This window comes from Dendrobates tinctorius, unplaced genomic scaffold (genome assembly GCF_039654945.1).
Source record: "Dendrobates tinctorius isolate UK_male_01 unplaced genomic scaffold, ASM3965494v1 ptg000024l, whole genome shotgun sequence".
NCBI lineage: Eukaryota > Metazoa > Chordata > Amphibia > Anura > Dendrobatidae > Dendrobates > Dendrobates tinctorius.
In genome coordinates this window covers 14632755-14651569 of record NW_027361692.1, presented here as the reverse complement: position 1 = coordinate 14651569, position 18815 = coordinate 14632755, and the positions used below count along the sequence as shown (strand labels likewise).

At 40.3% G+C, this 18815-nt stretch overlaps 1 protein-coding gene across 1 annotated transcript in view; it reads right to left on the bottom strand.

Moving 5' to 3' along the window:
- Positions 1 to 490: 490 nt before the first annotated feature.
- COL9A1 (collagen type IX alpha 1 chain) overlaps positions 491 to 18815 on the bottom strand; it is a 201297-nt gene continuing 182972 nt past the window's right edge. Inside the window, exons 37-38 of the mRNA XM_073569386.1 lie at positions 11532 to 11609; positions 491 to 1483 (exon numbers count right to left, since the gene is read on the bottom strand). Of these exons, the coding sequence (XP_073425487.1) occupies positions 1287 to 1483; positions 11532 to 11609 (275 nt within the window). The 3' untranslated portion in view covers positions 491 to 1286. The remainder of the gene's footprint in view (positions 1484 to 11531; positions 11610 to 18815) is intronic.

Here is an 18815-nt window from a genome sequence, read left to right as displayed (position 1 = left end):
AATGTTTTCTAAATGTCAACACCTGATACAATATTAGAATTTTCTGCACTCAGAACCGTGTGCATTTCCCCACGCTCAATTTTAAGCAAATGCCTAAAAGTAGAATTTTTCTAAACTTTGATTATTCTTGCCATGCACTATTGATCTCTGCAGCCACCCGCAATACGAGAGATAACTGACACAAAGCAATCTGCCATATGTTCATAATAGGTCTCCTAACATTAATTAAAGTTAATGCCATTACTTTGATATATAACCCCCTGTCGTTTCTATATAGCGTTTGATAAATTAAGCATACAACTAAACTTTGAATTATCCCATTTGCAGAATAAATGTTTGAAACTGAAAGCCAGATGTCTCCTCAGGGGTCCAGTTCAATTTCCTCATTTAACTTAATTAAAGCATACATCGAAAAAATGCACAAGGTTACGAAACAGTATTTATTCTTCCTTTTTCTTTTTCAGAGATGCCACATGAAAATAAATATTCTCTGTTCTAAAACAATTTTATTTCTGGATATTAAAATCTGCTATTGATTTCATCACATTGAGGAGCTGATGTCACAGAGGGGTGGAGTTAGATTATAAACCCAAAATGCTTGAAAAAAAAACCATATAAAATCAAGAAGAATCATCTATTCAATTACAATGCTGAATGTTGAAGGCACGCTGGTCATTGACGTCACCCATAGCACATTTACAGAGATTTACAGCACATGTTGTGCACTCAGTGTGTCACTTTGGTTCTTCTTCTATACCATTTTCCTCCATGGATATACAGTGATCCAAATATAAAAAAAAGCACCTAATGGATTCACCATAGATAAAAGTGTCATTTCCTGGTTACCTTTTGGTTTGGGGTCTTTGGTATAGGGTCTTACATTACAACTGCCTTTACTTTACATATTTTGTAGCTAATGTCGTATTTTTAACTTACGTCACTGTTTTACACCTTTACCTTTTGGGCTATAGGTAATAACTATGAAGGTGATTAACACTTGAGGTAAATACGAAGTTTCTTCATCCATGGAGACACCTGCACACCCTGGAAGTGGCAAATTAAACATTTATTAGAATGACATATTTTGGAGGTCTTGACTGAGTATTTTAAGCACCATCTTTTTTTTTTTCCAAATTCGGTAGTAATTTCTTTTAAATTATAAATGTCACAGTTTGTTAATGTCTGCTGTTCAGAATCAAAAAAGAGCCTTGTTTATTATCTCTTCCGTTCAATCCATTCTTTGATGTGGGATGTAATTGCAGACAGTAACATGGCATTTAAGCTGTTCAAGGTCCTTTCATGTTGGAATCTTTAGCAGACTGGGGAGCAGCAATGGCCTGAAGGCTGCAAGAGGATGGATCACAGAATCCCGCATGGCCAGGAGGACCTGGTGGTCCTGGAATTCCAGGTTGTCCACCGGGGCCAGGTGGACCTCTCTCTCCATCACGACCTTCCCGCCCGTAGCTTGGCTTTCCTGGTTCACCTTAAGGATTAAAAAACTTATGTAAAATCAAACTATTTTTTCTTGGTACAGAAATCTTTAGAAGAACTGAAAACATATTGTGCAAATGGTATTCTGTGATGAATGGCATTATAATTCAATATCAAGCTGTGCGCTCCCTCTTACTTTAAATATGCTAGATTTCACGAATACATATTATACTAGAAAATCTAGCTAATGTTAATGTTATTACATCTACTAGCCAGATATTGCAAGCTTAAGTCCAAAATAATTCCAGGAACTCATTTGTTATGTGTTTTAAAACCCTGCAGTGAAGTCTTCACTTATTTTCCAGCTATCTGTAATAAAATTAAATGCAGGTTTTAGGCAATGTTATTGAAGCGCGTCACATCTAAACTCATGACATCAAGCTCTTGCTGTAGAGGGCAGCCGCGGCTACGATATCATGGGGGTGTGCGCAATGTTTTAGATATTTTCTAGTGAAGTTAAGAAGATTTCACCCTTGAAGTAAGGGTGACAGGGGTTAACTACAAATTGCAGTGACATTAGCTGAGGTTGTCTTTTTTTTCAATTTCAGAATGTTCACAGATTATGATGATGTTCCTTGGGGCCATCAGAAGAATATGATCTATTCTCAAGTTTTATAGAACGTATGCTTGATCACATTTTATTGCATAATAAACTTTAGATATCATCAATACCAACCCAATAAAATTATTTCTATTAACTCGCCGAAAAAACAAACAATAAACCAAGAGTAATTGATCCACTTCCAAGGTAACAGTCAAATATTTACTGCTGGACCATTAAATGGAACCTGTCACCCCCCCCAGGGGTTTTTAAGTAAAAGCCACCTTGTGCAGCACTAATGCTGCATTCTGTCAAGGTGGCTCTTTTAATTAGCGTCCCTTCCACCTCAGAAATAATCGTTTTTAAAATTGGTCAGACATACCTGAATTTTGACAGGGGGGCGGGTCTTTCCCCCCAGACACAGACGCCTCACATACGTCAGTCATGTCCTGCTTTTGAGTTTGGCGCCGCCGCCTCAGCGTTCATTTCTTTTTCTCACTCCTGCGCTGTAATATTCTTTCTTGGGCATGGCAATTAGCGCTGCCCATCCTATGACATCACATGATGTGACACCATGTGACTAGGAGGGGCAGAGCTCAGCAGAGTAGTGGTGCAGCAGGACCGGTGATGACGTCAGCACCATGTGACCAGGAGGGGCGGAGCTTAGCAGAGCAGTGGTGCTGCAGGACCTGTGATGACGTCAGCACCATGTGACCAGGAGGGGCGGAGCTCAGCAGAGCAGTGGTGCAGCAGGACCTGTGGTGATGTCAGAATATTACAGCGCAAGCACGAGAAAAAGAAATGAACGCTGAGCAGGCAGCGCCAAATTCAAAAGAAGTACATGACTGACGTATGTGAGGCATCTGTGTCTGGGGGGAAAAACCTTCCCCCCTGTCAAAATTCAGGTATGTCTGACCAATTTTAAAAACGATTATTTCGGCGGTGGAAGGGACGCTAAATAAAAGAGCCACCTTGACAGAATGCAGCATTAGTGCTGCACAAGGTGGCTCTTTTACTTAAAAACGCCTGGGGGGGTGACAGGTTCCCTTTAAGGTAGAAAGGAAGCTTAATCCCTTCACCTCCAAGACTGTTTTCACTTGTCTGACAAGGCCAAATTTTTCAATTTTGACCAGTGTCCATTTATGGGGTAATAACTCTGGAACGCTTCAACGTATCCCAATGCTTTGGAGATTTGTTTTATCGTGACACATTGTACTTTATGTTAGCAGTAAATTTAGGTTGATATGATTTGCTTTTTTTATGAAAATATCAAAAATTTTGCAAAAACTGTGAAAATATCACAATTTTCAAACTTTGAATTTTTATTCCCTTAAACCAGATAGTTATACCACACAAAATAATAAATAACATTCCCCTCATGTCTACTTCACATCTGCATCATTTTTGAAATATCACTTTTCTTTAGAAGGGAAGTTAGAAGGGTTAAAACTTTATCAGCAATTTTTCATTTTTCCAACAAAATTTAAAAAAACATTTTTATGGACTACATCACATTTGAAGTCACTTTGAATGGTCTATGTGACAGAAATATACCAAGAAGTGACACCATTTTAAAAACTGCACCCCTGAAGGTGCTCAAAACCACATTCAAAAAGTTCATTGGGGCTTCACAGGAATAAAGCAATGTGGAAGGAAAAAATGAAAATTGTAACTTTCTCCACAATAATGTTGTTCTAGCTCTACATGTTTCTTTTTCACAAGGATAAGAGGAGAAAATGGACCCCAAAATTTGTTGCACAATTTCTCCTGAGTATAAAGATGCCCAATATGTGGTATAAAATCTACTGTTTGGGTGCATGGCAGGGCTCAGAAGGGAAAGAGTGCTATTTGACTTTTAGAGCGCAAAATTGACTATAATAGACAGTCGACGCCATTTCGCGTTTGCAGACCTCCTGATTTCAATGAATTTATCTTGAGTATGATAAGCATCTTGAACTTGAACCCACATATGCTTCACAGATTCACAGGGTGCCGATCGGGTGGGAGAGGGAGCCCTCTCCTAAACTTCTGCTGCGATCGCTATTGATCATGGAAATTAGGGGGTTAAACAGCCGAAGCTCAGCTATCACTTAAGCTGAGCTTCTGGTGGCAATCGTGCGAGCATAGCTTATGTGCCAAAATGATCATGATGTAACTGTCCGTCAATTTGTGGGAATACAGTTACATCAAATGTCATGAAGGAGAGAAAGAGCAATTTTTTTTTTCCACTAATCAATAGCACTCGTCAAAATAACAAACGTTGGAAAATATGTTTTACATAAATCTGTTTCTTTTTTCTCCTGGATTGATTGTTCATTTTCAAAATTCTCAGTGTATGGGTAAATTCTGCCTTTAGTGAATATAGATGTTCCTATATATAGGTAGGTGATGATAACTGGAGCTCATAAAGTTCTGTGGGGAACTAGAAATGTCGCATCAGGAGAAGTTGCAGGTGCAGCAGAATGTGTGTGTCTGCCTCCAGTTTCTCTCTTCTCCTCTCGCTATAGAATTTTAAAAGCACCGACTGTCATCTCCTACCTCAAATATACAGATTTTACCCATGAAGTGAGAGTGAACTGTCCAGGAAGTGATAGAAGCAGATTTCTCTGATAAGATATATTACAAAGTTGCTTATTTTCATGTGTACTATTTATTCAAGAAATTAAAGTTAAAATGAGGATTACACTTTAAAGTAAATCTTTCAGGTCTCATTGGGTTTATATAATATACTATGTTCATATTACAACATGTGAATTCTTTGAGGCCGACTTTCACACAAAGTAGCCGAAAAGTGCATTGAGGGGGTGTTGTTGTACTCTGTGTGCACGGACATGCCTCAGTGCATTTCCAGGCTAATGTGTATGTGGATTCAAAGCTCAGTATCTCAGCACTGGCAATTCAGATTACTACAAAACCGCTATAATTTTTATTATTCTTTTACACTATTATTCTTTTAAACTTATTACCCTCACCCACAAAGCCCTCCATGGCTCAGCACCACCCTACATCTCCTCCCTTGTTTCAGTATACCACCCTACCCGCGCCCTCCGTTCTGCTGATGACCTGAGGTTAGTATCCTCAATAGTCAGAACCTCCCACTCCCGTCTCCAAGACTTTACACGTGCCGCGCCAATTCTTTGGAATGCACTTCCCAGGTCAATACGATTAGTCCCCAGTCCCCACAATTTTAAGCGTGTCCTGAAAACGCATTTATTCAGACTGGCCTATCGCCTCAACACATTAACCTAACCTATCCCTGTGTGGCAGAGCCAAAAATTTTACCATAACCAGGTTCCCAGCATCATGTTCCCACATGCTTTATGCATCCATTAGCCCTCTGTGTCTGTACTGTTACACACTTAACATTATGGCTGGTCCGTACAATCAGGGCAACTGTTACCACCCACCTTTCGTGTCTACCTCTTTCCTCATAGACTGTAAGCTTGCGAGCAGGGCCCTCACTCCTCTTGGTATTTGTTATAATCTACTGTATGTGATTATTGTTATGCTGTAATGTCTATTGTCTGTACAAATCCCCTCTGAAATGTAAAGTGCTGTGGAATATGTCGGCGCTATAAAAATAAAATTTATTATTATTATTATTATATTATTATTATTATTACACTACTGACATTACTTGTAATGCTTCCGTGAAGAAATTTAAGAATAATATTTTAATTTTACATAATTTTATATGCATCATATCATTTAGTCTAGGCGGGAACAATTCCTTATATATTTATTTTTCATTTTCATCATCGAAAGATATTTACAATCTCTGGTCTTTACCAAGGAGGGAAAAACCACTCTGCCCTGCTCTTCAGGCAGCTGCCCTTACCGGTGTGCTTGCTGATGACTTATATACTTGTCTACATGGCAGCAGTATTGATTGGTAAAATCATGCAGGCGTAACCTCAGACCTTCAACCTTAACAACTTTTTTCTGTTATAGATACACATCTTACATTTTGAGATGATTCTGTTTAGGGAATGAATCCAAACTAGAGAACACAGTAATGGGTTAGGTGCAAATATTGTGTCGTATTTATTAATACTGACAACAGCAGGCAACTAGACAAGCCCGGCAGAAATTAGCTTTCTATAGTAGACACTTTTCTCTTCGTTTTGACTGGCTTCGTTAACATTAATATTAGAGATGAAAAAATGTATTCAAGTGAAATTTAACTTTACAAAAATCTACATTTGACATCAGTGATATAGATGTGCAAGGAGAACCTACAGTAAAGGGAGATGGTAAGGAGTGGATGGGCCAAAGAGCTGAGTGGTAAGGTGAGTTTAAGCATTTTTTTCTACTTTATACATACAGCTCTGGCAAAAATTAAGAGACCACCACATCAAAACCTTGTCATGGGCAGCCCATTCTTCAGACCTGAACCCCATTGAAAACCTCTGGAATGTAATCAAGAGGATGATGGATAGTCACAAGCCATCAAGCAAAGAAGGACTGCTTAAATTTTTGCACCAGAAGCAGTGTGAAAAACTGGTGGCAAGCATGCCAAGACGCATGAAAGCTGTTTTTAAAAATCATGGTTATTCCACAAAATATTAATTTCAGAACTCTTCCTGAGTTAAAACATTAGTATTGTTATTTCTAAATAATTATGAACTTGTTTTCTTTGCATTATTTGAGGTCTGAAAGCACTGTTGTTTTTTAATTTTGACCATTTCTCTTTTTCAGAAAAAAAAATACACAATTTATTGCTTACAAGTTCGGAAACATGTTGTCAGAAGTTTGTAGACTACAAGAACAATTTACATTTTACTCAAAACTATACCTACAGTGGGGCAAAAAAGTATTTAGTCAGTCAGCAATAGTGCTAGTTCCACCACTTAAAAAGATGAGAGGCGTCTGTAATTTACATCATAGGCAGACCTCAACTATGGGAGACAAACTGAGAAAAAAAAATCCAGAAAATCACATTGTCTGTTTTTTTTTTCATTTTATTTGCATATTATGGTGGAAAATAAGTATTTGGTCAGAAACAAGCAATCAAGATTTCTGGCTCTCACAGACCTGTAACTTCTTCTTTAAGAGTCTCCTCTTTCCTCCACTCATTACCTGTAGTAATGGCACCTGTTTAAACTTGTTATCAGTATAAAAAGACACCTGTGCACACCCTCAAACAGTCTGACTCCAAACTCCACTATGGTGAAGACCAAAGAGCTGTCAAAGGACACCAGAAAAAAAATTGTAGCCCTGCACCAGGCTGGGAAGACTGAATCTGCAATAGCCAACCAGCTTGGAGTGAAGAAATCAACTGTGGGAGCAATAATTAGAAAATGGAAGACATACAAGACCACTGATAATCTCCCTACGATCTGGTGCTCCACGCAAAATCCCACCCCGTGGGGTCAGAATGATCACAAGAACGGTGAGCAAAAATCCCAGAACCACGCGGGGGGACCTAGTGAATGAACTGCAGAGAGCTGGGACCAATGTAACAAGGCCTACCATAAGTAACACACTACGCCACCATGGACTCAGATCCTGCAGTGCCAGACGTGTCCCACTGCTTAAGCCTGTACATGTCCGGGCCTGTCTGAAGTTTGCTAGAGAGCATTTGGATGATCCAGAGGAGTTTTGGGAGAATGTCCTATGGTCTGATGAAACCAAACTGGAACTGTTTGGTAGAAACACAACTTGTCGTGTTTGGAGGAAAAAGAATACTGAGTTGCATCCATCAAACACCATACCTATTGTAAAGCATGGTGGTGGAAAATCATGCTTTGGGGCTGTTTCTCTGCAAAGGGGCCAGGACGACTGATCCGGGTACATGGAAGAATGAATGGGGCCATGTATCGTGAGATTTTGAGTGCAAACCTCCTTCCATCAGCAAGGGCATTGAAGATGAAACGTGGCTGGGTCTTTCAACATGACAATGATCCAAAGCACACCGCCAGGGCAACGAAGGAGTGGCTTCGTAAGAAGCATTGCAAGGTCCTGGAGTGGCCTAGCCAGTCTCCAGATCTCAACCCTATAGAAAACCTTTGGAGGGAGTTGAAAGTCCGTGTTGCCAAGCGAAAAGCCAAAAACATCACTGCTCTAGAGGAGATCTGCATGGAGGAATGGGCCAACATACCAACAACAGTGTGTGGCAACCTTGTGAAGACTTACAGAAAACGTTTGACCTCTGTCATTGCCAACAAAGGATATATCACAAAGTATTGAGATGAAATTTTGTTTCTGACCAAATACTTATTTTCCACCATAATATGCAAATAAAATGAAAAAAAAACAGACAATGTGATTTTCTGGATTTTTTTTTCTCAGTTTGTCTCCCATAGTTGAGGTCTACCTATGATGTAAATTACAGACGCCTCTCATCTTTTTAAGTGGTGGAACTTGCACTATTGCTGACTGACTAAATACTTTTTTGCCCCACTGTATAAAGAGAAAAATCAGACAAACTGAACATTTGGAAGTGGTCCCTTAATTTTTACCAGAGCTGTATTATGTTTATTATGCCTTGGGGTCTGTAGAGACCCCAGAGCATAATAAAGGGCATTCAATTTGCAAGGAATAACTTTCCTGCAATTCCAATTTCCTGAGAAATTCTGTGCAATCTGCAGATATTTGAATTCTGCCAGATCTGTTTATAATAGTCAGTCTGGCACATGTTATGACTCCATTTAGCCATGCACCTTTTCAAAACTGTCTAGTCAATGCAGAAAATTTGTCTAGGGTTATGTTCCCACTATGAGCTTTTGGTGAGTTTTTAACATTGCAGAAATTCTGCGCTATTTCTATTATGTAAATTAAGTTACTTGCGCTTTTTCATTGCATTTTTGAGTGCATTTTTAACATGTGCTTTTATCACGCTTTTGACACTGTGGTTTTTTGTCTCTTGTTGATGTGTAAATAAAGCTGCTTTGTTTTTGATACTTATTGGAATTTGGCTTTGACAAAACTTTATTGATATACCTAGGTGCAGATTACATGCGTTTTTGATGCATTTCTACACTAAAAACGCATGTGTGTTTTTTTACCTGCTGATTTTCCACATCTATTGTAGTCTATTGGAAAAAATATGCACAGAAATAATGCAGCGTGCCCGCAAGAGAAATGGACATGCTGCTGATTTGAAAAATGAACCGCAGGTGTGTTTACGCAGCATAAATAAGAAGCACAGTGGGCAGGAGAATGCTATAAATCACATCCACATTGCTGGAACTGTAAGACACTGCGTTTTGCTGCAGCAAAAATATGCAGTATGATGCACCAAAAGACAGGCCCCTGAGCAAGCCACAGTGTTTAGCGACACGCGTTGGGCAAAATCTTCTTTCCCCACCTGTCTTGGCATACCATGCTGTTTGGGCTGCATTCAGCAGGTCACAGGTTTGTGGGCATTGACTCCCTACTTTTACTAGCTTACCACGCTTTATTCTATCACTATAGTCTTATACATTACGAGCCATTCTGACTCAGTTCATAGCGTGTTTTTTGCACATACTGTAGTGTGGGTCAAAATATATCATTGCTTTCATTACTTGGGCCCATATGTGTGCATATAGTGCTGGTTAATGCATATTGGTGTATCTGATCATTTGGCTCCATACATTCTGTGCTCTTTTCTGACATTTTGCTGCACATTGTGCACATTGAGATTTGATATGCATAGGTGATGTTTTTTTGTGCTAACCACACATGCAAATACTTTATATTTATTTTCATTTTTTCTGATTTTCAGTGGTGATATGTACGGTAGAATGTTTATTTTCATGACTGCTTACTAGGCAGGGTTGAGCCTTATTTCAAGCAATTGTCATGTATGTCATCAATTGATCTTTTAACTGCTTTTAATTTTTTTTTGCTGTATGCTCCAATAAAAATTGTGCTGTGTATTAATTTTTGGTGGTCCCTGTTTATATAAGATGTCTTTTTCTTTTCTCACAATAACACACTAAAAGCTCATTGTGGGAATGTAGGCTTAGGATTATTTCACATGACTGTAAGAAAAGACTTAAGTCTGTCCCTGTGAGATCAATATTCGTTCTAAGGTGTATCCCAAAATACACTGAATACAAATCCAAATAAGATGATTTTTAGATTCGTATTACAGATGCGAATAAAAGGTAGTTGTCACCTGATTCATGCTTCCCAAAATCATCGGCAGCATGAATTAGAGCTTGGCTGAACCATTGCAGTCAGGTATGTTTCAGAGAAAATATACCGTAGCTTGAAGATCCTATAAAGAGACATGAGACTAGTCTAATGCTACCCTCAGCTTTTCCCAGCTCCACCACAGGTGATTGACAGGTCTCACTATGGGAAATATCTGTCAATCACCAGGAGCGATGCTGGGAGAAACCAGCTGGGGTAGCTCCAGACTAGTCTCGTCTCTATCTATAGTCTCCAGCCAGATCTTTTAGCTATACTTTCTCTGCAATGCCAGAGAGCTACATAAAACAATTAGCAATATAACTGACTGCAATCATACAGGCAGACTCTGATTCATGCTGCCTGACTATAAATATCATCAATGAATCAACTACAATATATTAATTTATAGATATAGGAAACTGTGTCTTCTGAAAGATATGTGCCATAAATGCTATACCCTTCCAATTAGTTATTATGGAGTTATTCTAGTAGAGCTTTTTCAGACATCTCAATTATACATGTATACAAATTAGTGGAGCAACACCAAATTGGGGGGAAAAACCCTTTGTAATTAATGCACACATAGTACATTATTAATAAAATCAGACAGGTTATTTGTAAATGTGTCCATAAGAAAGAGACTCTGCTAACAAGTGAATAGCTCCAAAAAATCAACTCAAAATGAGTTTATGGGTTCCTTTGATGCCCATTATTGTGTCAAAGCACACCAGAAAATCTGGTACTTTGACCGACCAAGGTGGATTTACTCTAAACAGGTGGACATTATCTGCGTTTGAATTTTGGGACATTAAGGGTAGATACAGTAACTAGATTGCATATATTTCACAAACAAAAAGTAAAATCCATATCCTAAGCTTAGAAACGATAGGTATGGACAACTTCAGTCATGTGTTTTATTTAACATTCTATGCATATATTCCCTGGAAACACTATAGACGTAAAATAAATGAGTGCAAACATCCTAATTCCATCAGGAATGGATCCTTGAGGAATGCCAAATTCCATTAATTGGGTAGAATTTCTAAACACTCTGGAACATAGCGCTTATCCATTTCCACGAGTGTGGCCAGGATGAACAGTTCCTATGACTACCTTCAATCCTGATGTAAATGGCATATGCTAATCACATGATAAATACTAATAAATTGACTTTAAATCTACATCTTTACATAGGCAATAGCTTTGCCTAGTATTCTGCTGCTCATCTCCTGGGTACTAACACTCTGTCCTTTTTCATATGTTCTCTCCATATGTTATCCAATCTGCATGGCTTGTCTTTGATGATTCCGTTTAATATTCACAATTCCATCATTATGTATCAGCTATGTATAATAGCTAGCAAATGATTAGTCCATACCTGTAAGTCCTGGTATTCCTGGCATTCCTTTTGGACCTCTGCCTGGTAATCCTCTCTCTCCTCTTTCACCAGAATCACCTAAATGTGAATGGTAACATTTAATAAATTGATTGGGTTCAGTCCTTTATACAGTTCCTATAAAGCAGGAAGAATCAGTACAGCATTTTTTTATGCCCAACTATTAAAAGTGTTATGAATTTCCAACACACAATAGCTTGCACGGCATGACTCTTCCCTGGAGATGAGGAATTATGAATCATATGCCATTTATGCAATTATGCAAAGCAGCCATGAAAGCAGTGATAGAATATAAATATGAAAAATTAGATTCTCCTTTCACACAATAAATATAGCAAAGGTTAAAATACAAATTAAGAATCGTGTTGAAAAGGAAATATATTCTGATCCTCTCTATCCTCGTGCTTTGTAAATCGCCTCGCAACAAATACTCAATTCTTGCCGCCTGATAAATGAAAATGGGATTCTGATGATGCATTGACACTTTTAAGATGTGTGTGGAAGTGTCAAATAGAAACGAGATCAGACCTTTTAAGCTTATGTTTCAATGCCTGATGCCGTCCACAGACGGATTGCCTATATTACTGTGCAGGTAAAATGATATACAGCGTGTACTCTTTTATGATAACACATTATAGCCTATATATTACAAGGAGTTGAAAGGCATCTCTGGTATGACATCAACAACCTTTCATAAGTGGTTTTAAGCTTTTACTTTTTTACATGTCCTTTGGCTTATACATATTCTGCAGCTCCTTACAAAGATATCAACATTCACATTAGTCTAACATTCTATATATTTCCTGATAGTTTATCTATGCAATTGCTCCACAGCTCATTTTATAATCTGAAATCATAAAAAAATCATTATGCATTACCTGACATTTATTATAGGACTGAAAATAACCATAAAGAGATCTTAAAGGGGTTTTCCAAGAGCACAAAGATATGTCACCTACTAAGACTTGGCACTTCTAAGGAACTTGGAAATGTGTACTGCTATATATGGGGTGGGCACTATCACTTGTGAGTGCCATATTCATCATACGAATCTTACATCCCTTTGAGACTTAAGTGTTATTTAAGTTCTGACAGCTTCAATATCATGTTGGGTTTGACATAAGGAGGAAATAGCCCCATGTGTCAGCCATCACCAGTGCTATGTGTGAAGGGGGCTGGTTGATTCTTTTATGTCAATAACTAATCCAGTTAATTTATTATTATTATTATTATTATTATTATTATTATTATTATTATGCATTTATATAGTGCCATTTATTCCATGGTGCTTTACATGTGAAAAGGGGAAATATAGACAAGTATAATAAACATGTGTAAGACAAGGGACACACAAGTACATAAGGAGAGGGGACCCTGCCCGCGAGGGCTCACAGTCTACAGGGATGGGTGAGGATACAGTAGGAGAGGGTAGAGCAGGTCGTGCGGTGGTTCAGTAGACTGAGTATCATTGCAGGCTGTAGGCTTGTCGGAACAGGTGGGTCTTCAGGTTCTTCTTGAAGGTTTCCGTTGATGGTGAGAGTCTGATGTGTTGCCGCAGAGAGTTCCAGAGTATGGGGGAAGCACAGGAGAAGTCTTGTATGCGGTTGTGGGAAGAAGAGATAAGGGGGGAGTAGAGAAGGAGATCTTGAGATGATCGAAGGTTGCGTGCGGGTAGGTACCTAGAGACCATGTCACAGATGTATGGAGGGGACAGGTTGTGGATGGCTTTGTATGTCATGGATAGGGTTTTGAATTGGAGCCTTCTGGGCAATAGGAAGCCAGTGAAGGGCCTGGCATAGGGGGGAGGCTGGGGAATAGCAGGGAGACAGGAGGATTAGTCGGGCAGCAGAGTGTAGGATGGACTGGAGGGGAGCCAGAGTGCTAGAGGGGAGGTCAGAGAGTAGGAGGTTGCAATAGTCGAGGCGGGAGATGATAAGAGCATGCACTAGTGTTTTTGTGGTTTCGTGGTTGAGGAATGAGCGGATCCGGGAAATATTTTTTGAGTTTGAGGCGGCAGGAGGAGGCGAGGACTTGGATATGTGGTTTGAAAGAGAGCGCAGAGTCGAGGATCACCCCAAGGCACCGAGCGTGCGGGACAAGGGAAAGAAAGCAGCCATTGACATTGATGGGAAGGTCTATTGGAGGGGTAGAGTGAGATGGCGGAAAGATGATGAATTCTGTTTTGTCCATGTTCAGTTTGAGAAAGCGAGCAGAGAAGAAGGCTGAGATAGCAGACAGACATTGTGGGATTTCAGTCAGTAAGGAGGCGAGGTTGGGTCCAGATAGGTAGATCTGCGTGCCATCGGCATAGAGGTAATACTGCAAACCGTAGGATTCTATGAGCTGTCCCAAGCCAAAGGTGTAGATGGAGAATAGTAGGGGTCCTAGGACAGAGCCCTGAGAAACACCAACAGACAGGGGGCGAGGTGAGGAGGTGGTGTGTGAGAGGGAGATGCTAAATGTTCGGTCTGTTAGGTATGATGAGAATTTATCTGCTATGTTTAGTTTATAGACATAGAAGGGCGTCCACTTAGTTATTGATATCCACTTGCTACTTCACAAACAGCACAGGTCATGCACAGACACAGAAATATTTCTACTTTGTCAAACCCCAAGCCGTACTTGTAGTCATCAGTACCTAGGACCAGCACTGAGGACTAGAAATTGGAGCATGTTTGGAAAATAAAGAATAATACTAAGTGACATCAAATAATTGAAAAATCAGTAACTAAACTAGTGACAAGGCTAATTCCCCACTGATGTTGCTTGGTGGATTGACAGTAGGGAAAACCTTATGCTTTCCCTGTAAGAAATCTTGCCCTTTTACATCATGAGAAGACGAAGGCAGGGGTGGACATACAAATGGGGGAACCTGCGCAGCCGCACAGGGGCCCGAGAGGTAAGGGGCCCTACTACCACCTCCAGGGCAGGTGGAATTATGCATAACGATGAGCTATTGGACTGCAAAGGGCCCATGTATCATTCTTGCACAAGGGCCCTCTTCTTTCTGTGTCAGCTACTGTCAGAAGTCTTCTATCCTATCACAAAATTCATAGCTCCATGACACTACTCAGTTCTGTTTCCACCTCTTCAGGGGTTTGTTGTCTGGCTACTTTGTAACTTCATGTATTAGAGATTTTAGGATAACATGTGCAGCAATGTTGCTGGTGTACAACTATATAAAGCTTCAGCTGAATGGCGACATAATAGGGCACCTATAGTGTGTAATGGGATTATATAACAGCTTACATTGCTCTAGATTCAGAGTGGTTTATAGTCTGCTACTTTAAAACTACCTTAGAAAGAAAATTGTGTCTTGTATAATTATAGAGTTATTCTCAGTTTTGCATCCAGAATATCTTAGTATGGCAGTACTTGTAATGCATATAGCTCTGCCACATATCTATGTACAGCTCTAGGGTATGTGCACATGACGGCCTAAAGAAACATTAAATAAATTCTCAAAAGAATGAATTTATATGTAAAAACGACTTGCTGTTCATATGTTCAGTCTTCTGAGCTTCTTGAAAACACTTCAAGATGCCAAAGCTGTGAAGCAGCTAAAAGAAGTGACCTAAGTAAAGATGGGTGGACACTTGGATGTTCGGGTTTGGCAGATTTGGCTGAACAGTTACAAAAAGTTTGGGTACCAGAACAGTACCTGGACCCGAAACTGGACCCTATTCACTTGAATGGGGGGCTCAAACATCCAGTGTTTTCTGCGCTGTAATGTGCTTGACAGCATGGCAAACACCACTTCTGATTGTCAGGGAAATCATCCTCACCGGTCAGAAAGCCACGGTTCCCATGCTGTCAAAACGTGAGCGCTCAGCTGTGATCGGAGGTATAAAGCTTACCTTCGGTCACTGGTGTCAGCTGATGGAACTACAGCTCCTATCATCTGACACCTGCTACCACTAATTACAGTGAGAGCAGGAGTGGCGGATGAGAGTTTTCATTAGCCACTCCTGCGCTGTAAATGAATAATTAAAAAAAACAAACGGCGTGGGTTCCTCTGTATTTTTGCTAACCAGCCAGACAAAACTCACAGCTTTGGGCTGCAACCCTCAGCTGTCAGCTTCAGCAAGGCTAGTTAGCAAGAATAGAGGGGTCCCCACAGTGTTTTTTAATTATTTAAATTTTTGACAACCAACCTTGCTAAAGGACACAGCTGAGGGCTGGTATTCTCAGGCTGGCAAGGGGCCATGGATATTGCCTCCTCCCCCAGCCTAAAAATAGCAGCCCACAGCTGCCCAGAAAAGGCACATCTATTAGATGCACCAGTTCTGGCGCTTTGCCCGGCTCTTCCCACTTGCCCTGTAGCGGTGACATGTGGGTAATATTTGTGGGGTTGATGTCACCTTTATATTGTCCGGTGACATCAAGCCCACAGCTTAGTAATGGAGAGTTGTCTGTAATACACCCATCCATTACTAATCCTATAGTTGTATTGTAAATAAAGACACAGCCAGAATCAAGTCCTTTATTTAAAAAAAGACTAAACACAGTTTTCCATTTTTATATGAACGCTTAACCCTTGATCTCCTGTAATAAAAGTAAAATAAAAAAACAACAATATATCATACCTGTCCGTCGTTTTGTCCCATGCCGTTATCCATGTCTGGGGGATAAACAGTTTTTAACCTGGACGATGCCAAGATGCAACTGTCCCGGCTGAAAACCACTGGTGTATGAACTACTGCGACCTAGGCCTCAGAGACCAGTGGTGGCGTCATTGAGCTTATCTCCGGTCAGTGAGGCTCCATTCCCAGTCGGGCTGAGCTGCGACAACCTCGGTGACATCCCCGCTAGCAGCGTGAGAGTTTTTCTCACCGTGCTAGCGGGGATATCACTGAGGTCACTGCAGTTCAGACTGGCTGGGAACACAGCCTCAGTGACCGGGCATAACCTCTATGATGTCACGGTCTCTGAGGCTGCGCTCCCAGCATCTCATTCACCAGTGGTTTTCAGCCAGGACGGTCGCATCTTGGCACCATCCAGGTTGAAAACGGTTTATCCCCAGACATGGATTACGGCGTGGGAAAGAATGATGACAGACAGGTATGGTATATTGTTTTTTTATTTTACTTTTATTACAGGAGATCAAGGGCTTCACTAGGATTAGGCATTTAAATAAAAATGGAAAACTGTGTTTAGTCTTATTTTTAATAAAAGACTTTATTCTGTCTGTGTCTTTATTTACAATACAACTATAGGATTAGTAATGGATAGGTGTCTTATAGACGCCTCTACATTACTAAGCCATGGGCTTGATGTCACCGGACAATACAAAGGTGACATCAACCCCCCAAATATTACCCCACTCGCCACCGCTACAGGGTAAGTGGGAATAGCAGGGCAAAGCACCAGAATTTGCCCATCTAATAGATGACCCTTTTCTGGGCAGCTGTGGGCTGCTATTTTTAGGCTGGGGGGACAATATCCATGACCCCTTATTTGAGAATACCAGCCCCCAGCTGTCTGCTTTAGCAAGGTTGTTTGTAAAAAATGGGGGGGACCCCACGCCATTTTTTTAAATTATTTATTTAAATAATTAATAAATCAGCGTGGGGACCACTTTATTCTTGCTAACTAGCCTTGCTGAAGCTAACAGCTGAAGGTTGCAGCCCCCAGCTGTGAGTTTTATCTGGCTGGTTATCAAAAATACAGGGGAACCCACGCCATTTTTTAAAAATTATTTAATAACAGCGCAGGAGCGGCTAATGAATACTCCCATCTGCCGCTCCTGCTCTCATTGTAATTAGCGGTAGCAGGTATTGGATGATAGGAGCAGTAGTCCTATCAGCTGACACCAGTGACCAAAGATAAGCTTTATACGTCCGATCACAGCTGAGTGCTCCTGCTGTCTTTTGCAAGCATGGGAACCGCGTCTCTCTGACTGGCGGGGATGATTTCCCCGCCAATTAGAAGCAGTGTTTGCCACGCTGTCATGCACTTGACAGCATGACAAACACCCAGTGTTCAGGCAGGCGAACCCGAACAGTGACACGGACTTCCTCGTGAAATCCGTGTTCGGTGTCCGTGCCCGAACAGTAGATGTTCGGTACGGACGTTGAACTTTACTGTTCGGATTTGCCCATCTCTAGACCTAAGGAAACCTTAAAATGTTGCTTCTGGACAACAGGTGCTGGTGTTTCCTGACACAAATTCATCTTGAAAAACTCAGCAAGAACTCTTGTATCTAAAAGATGTTGTGTGCCCAAACATTACAGTTTCTGTGCAAGTTCTTACAGTTTTTTCATCCAAATGTAGTGTTACTTGAGCAACAAGATGAGAAACATATAAGAATTTGGTCACTGTGCCATACTTACCCCAGTCGTACACAGTTTAAGATTACAATTATGAATAAATATACAAATTATTATGGTCATCTCTTATAGCGACATTTTCTGGCACAAAGAACCATGGAAATTGCCAAGTCCAGTTGCACAGGTAATAGGTTCTAGCAAAAAATATTCTAGCAACTGCTTGTGATGCCCTTGGCAGATTGTCAATGTTACTAGGCAACAGGTGCATTGTAATAATCATCCAGGATATTTAACATTTTCAAGTAGCAGCGAGAACCCCCCAGGAAAATGCTGTTAAACAGCTAATAAATAATCTTGCTGAAATTTCGAATATGTGTTAAAATACATGGTTTTAAACATGTGTTTTCTTAATTTACCCTGGAAAACCTCTATTATATAATGACATACTACCACGATCGGTCATAGCATAGTAATTTCCACTGCCAGAAGTAGTACAATTCATGAGACTGTGCTAATATCAGCCAGACTCCTCCACTAGAAATAATTAAAGGCATCCAAGCGCACAAATCACACTATTATAATGCTGCTAGACAGGTTGCTTTTTTTCTTATTTTTTTTTAGAGTTCTTTGTAACTTTAAGCACAGGCTAAAAGAGATAAGAGAAAACACCTGAGTTGTTTCCATTATTATGTTTATTACTTTTTCACTTATATGAAGCAAAAAACAAATATTCTGGTCACCTACAAAAAGGCATATACAAGGGCATAACAATCGCGCCTTCTACAACAGCGACCAGGTTCGTGCAGGAAGGTGGCCCATCGACATCGAGAGCACCTTGGATCTGGGTATATACCAGGATGGTACACATACTGTATATACCACGAAGGAGCCCAGGATGGGGGACATATATACCAGGATGGGGCCCAGGATGGGAGTCATATACTGTATACCAGGATGGGGGGCATATAGTACATGAAGACACCCAGGATGGAGGGCA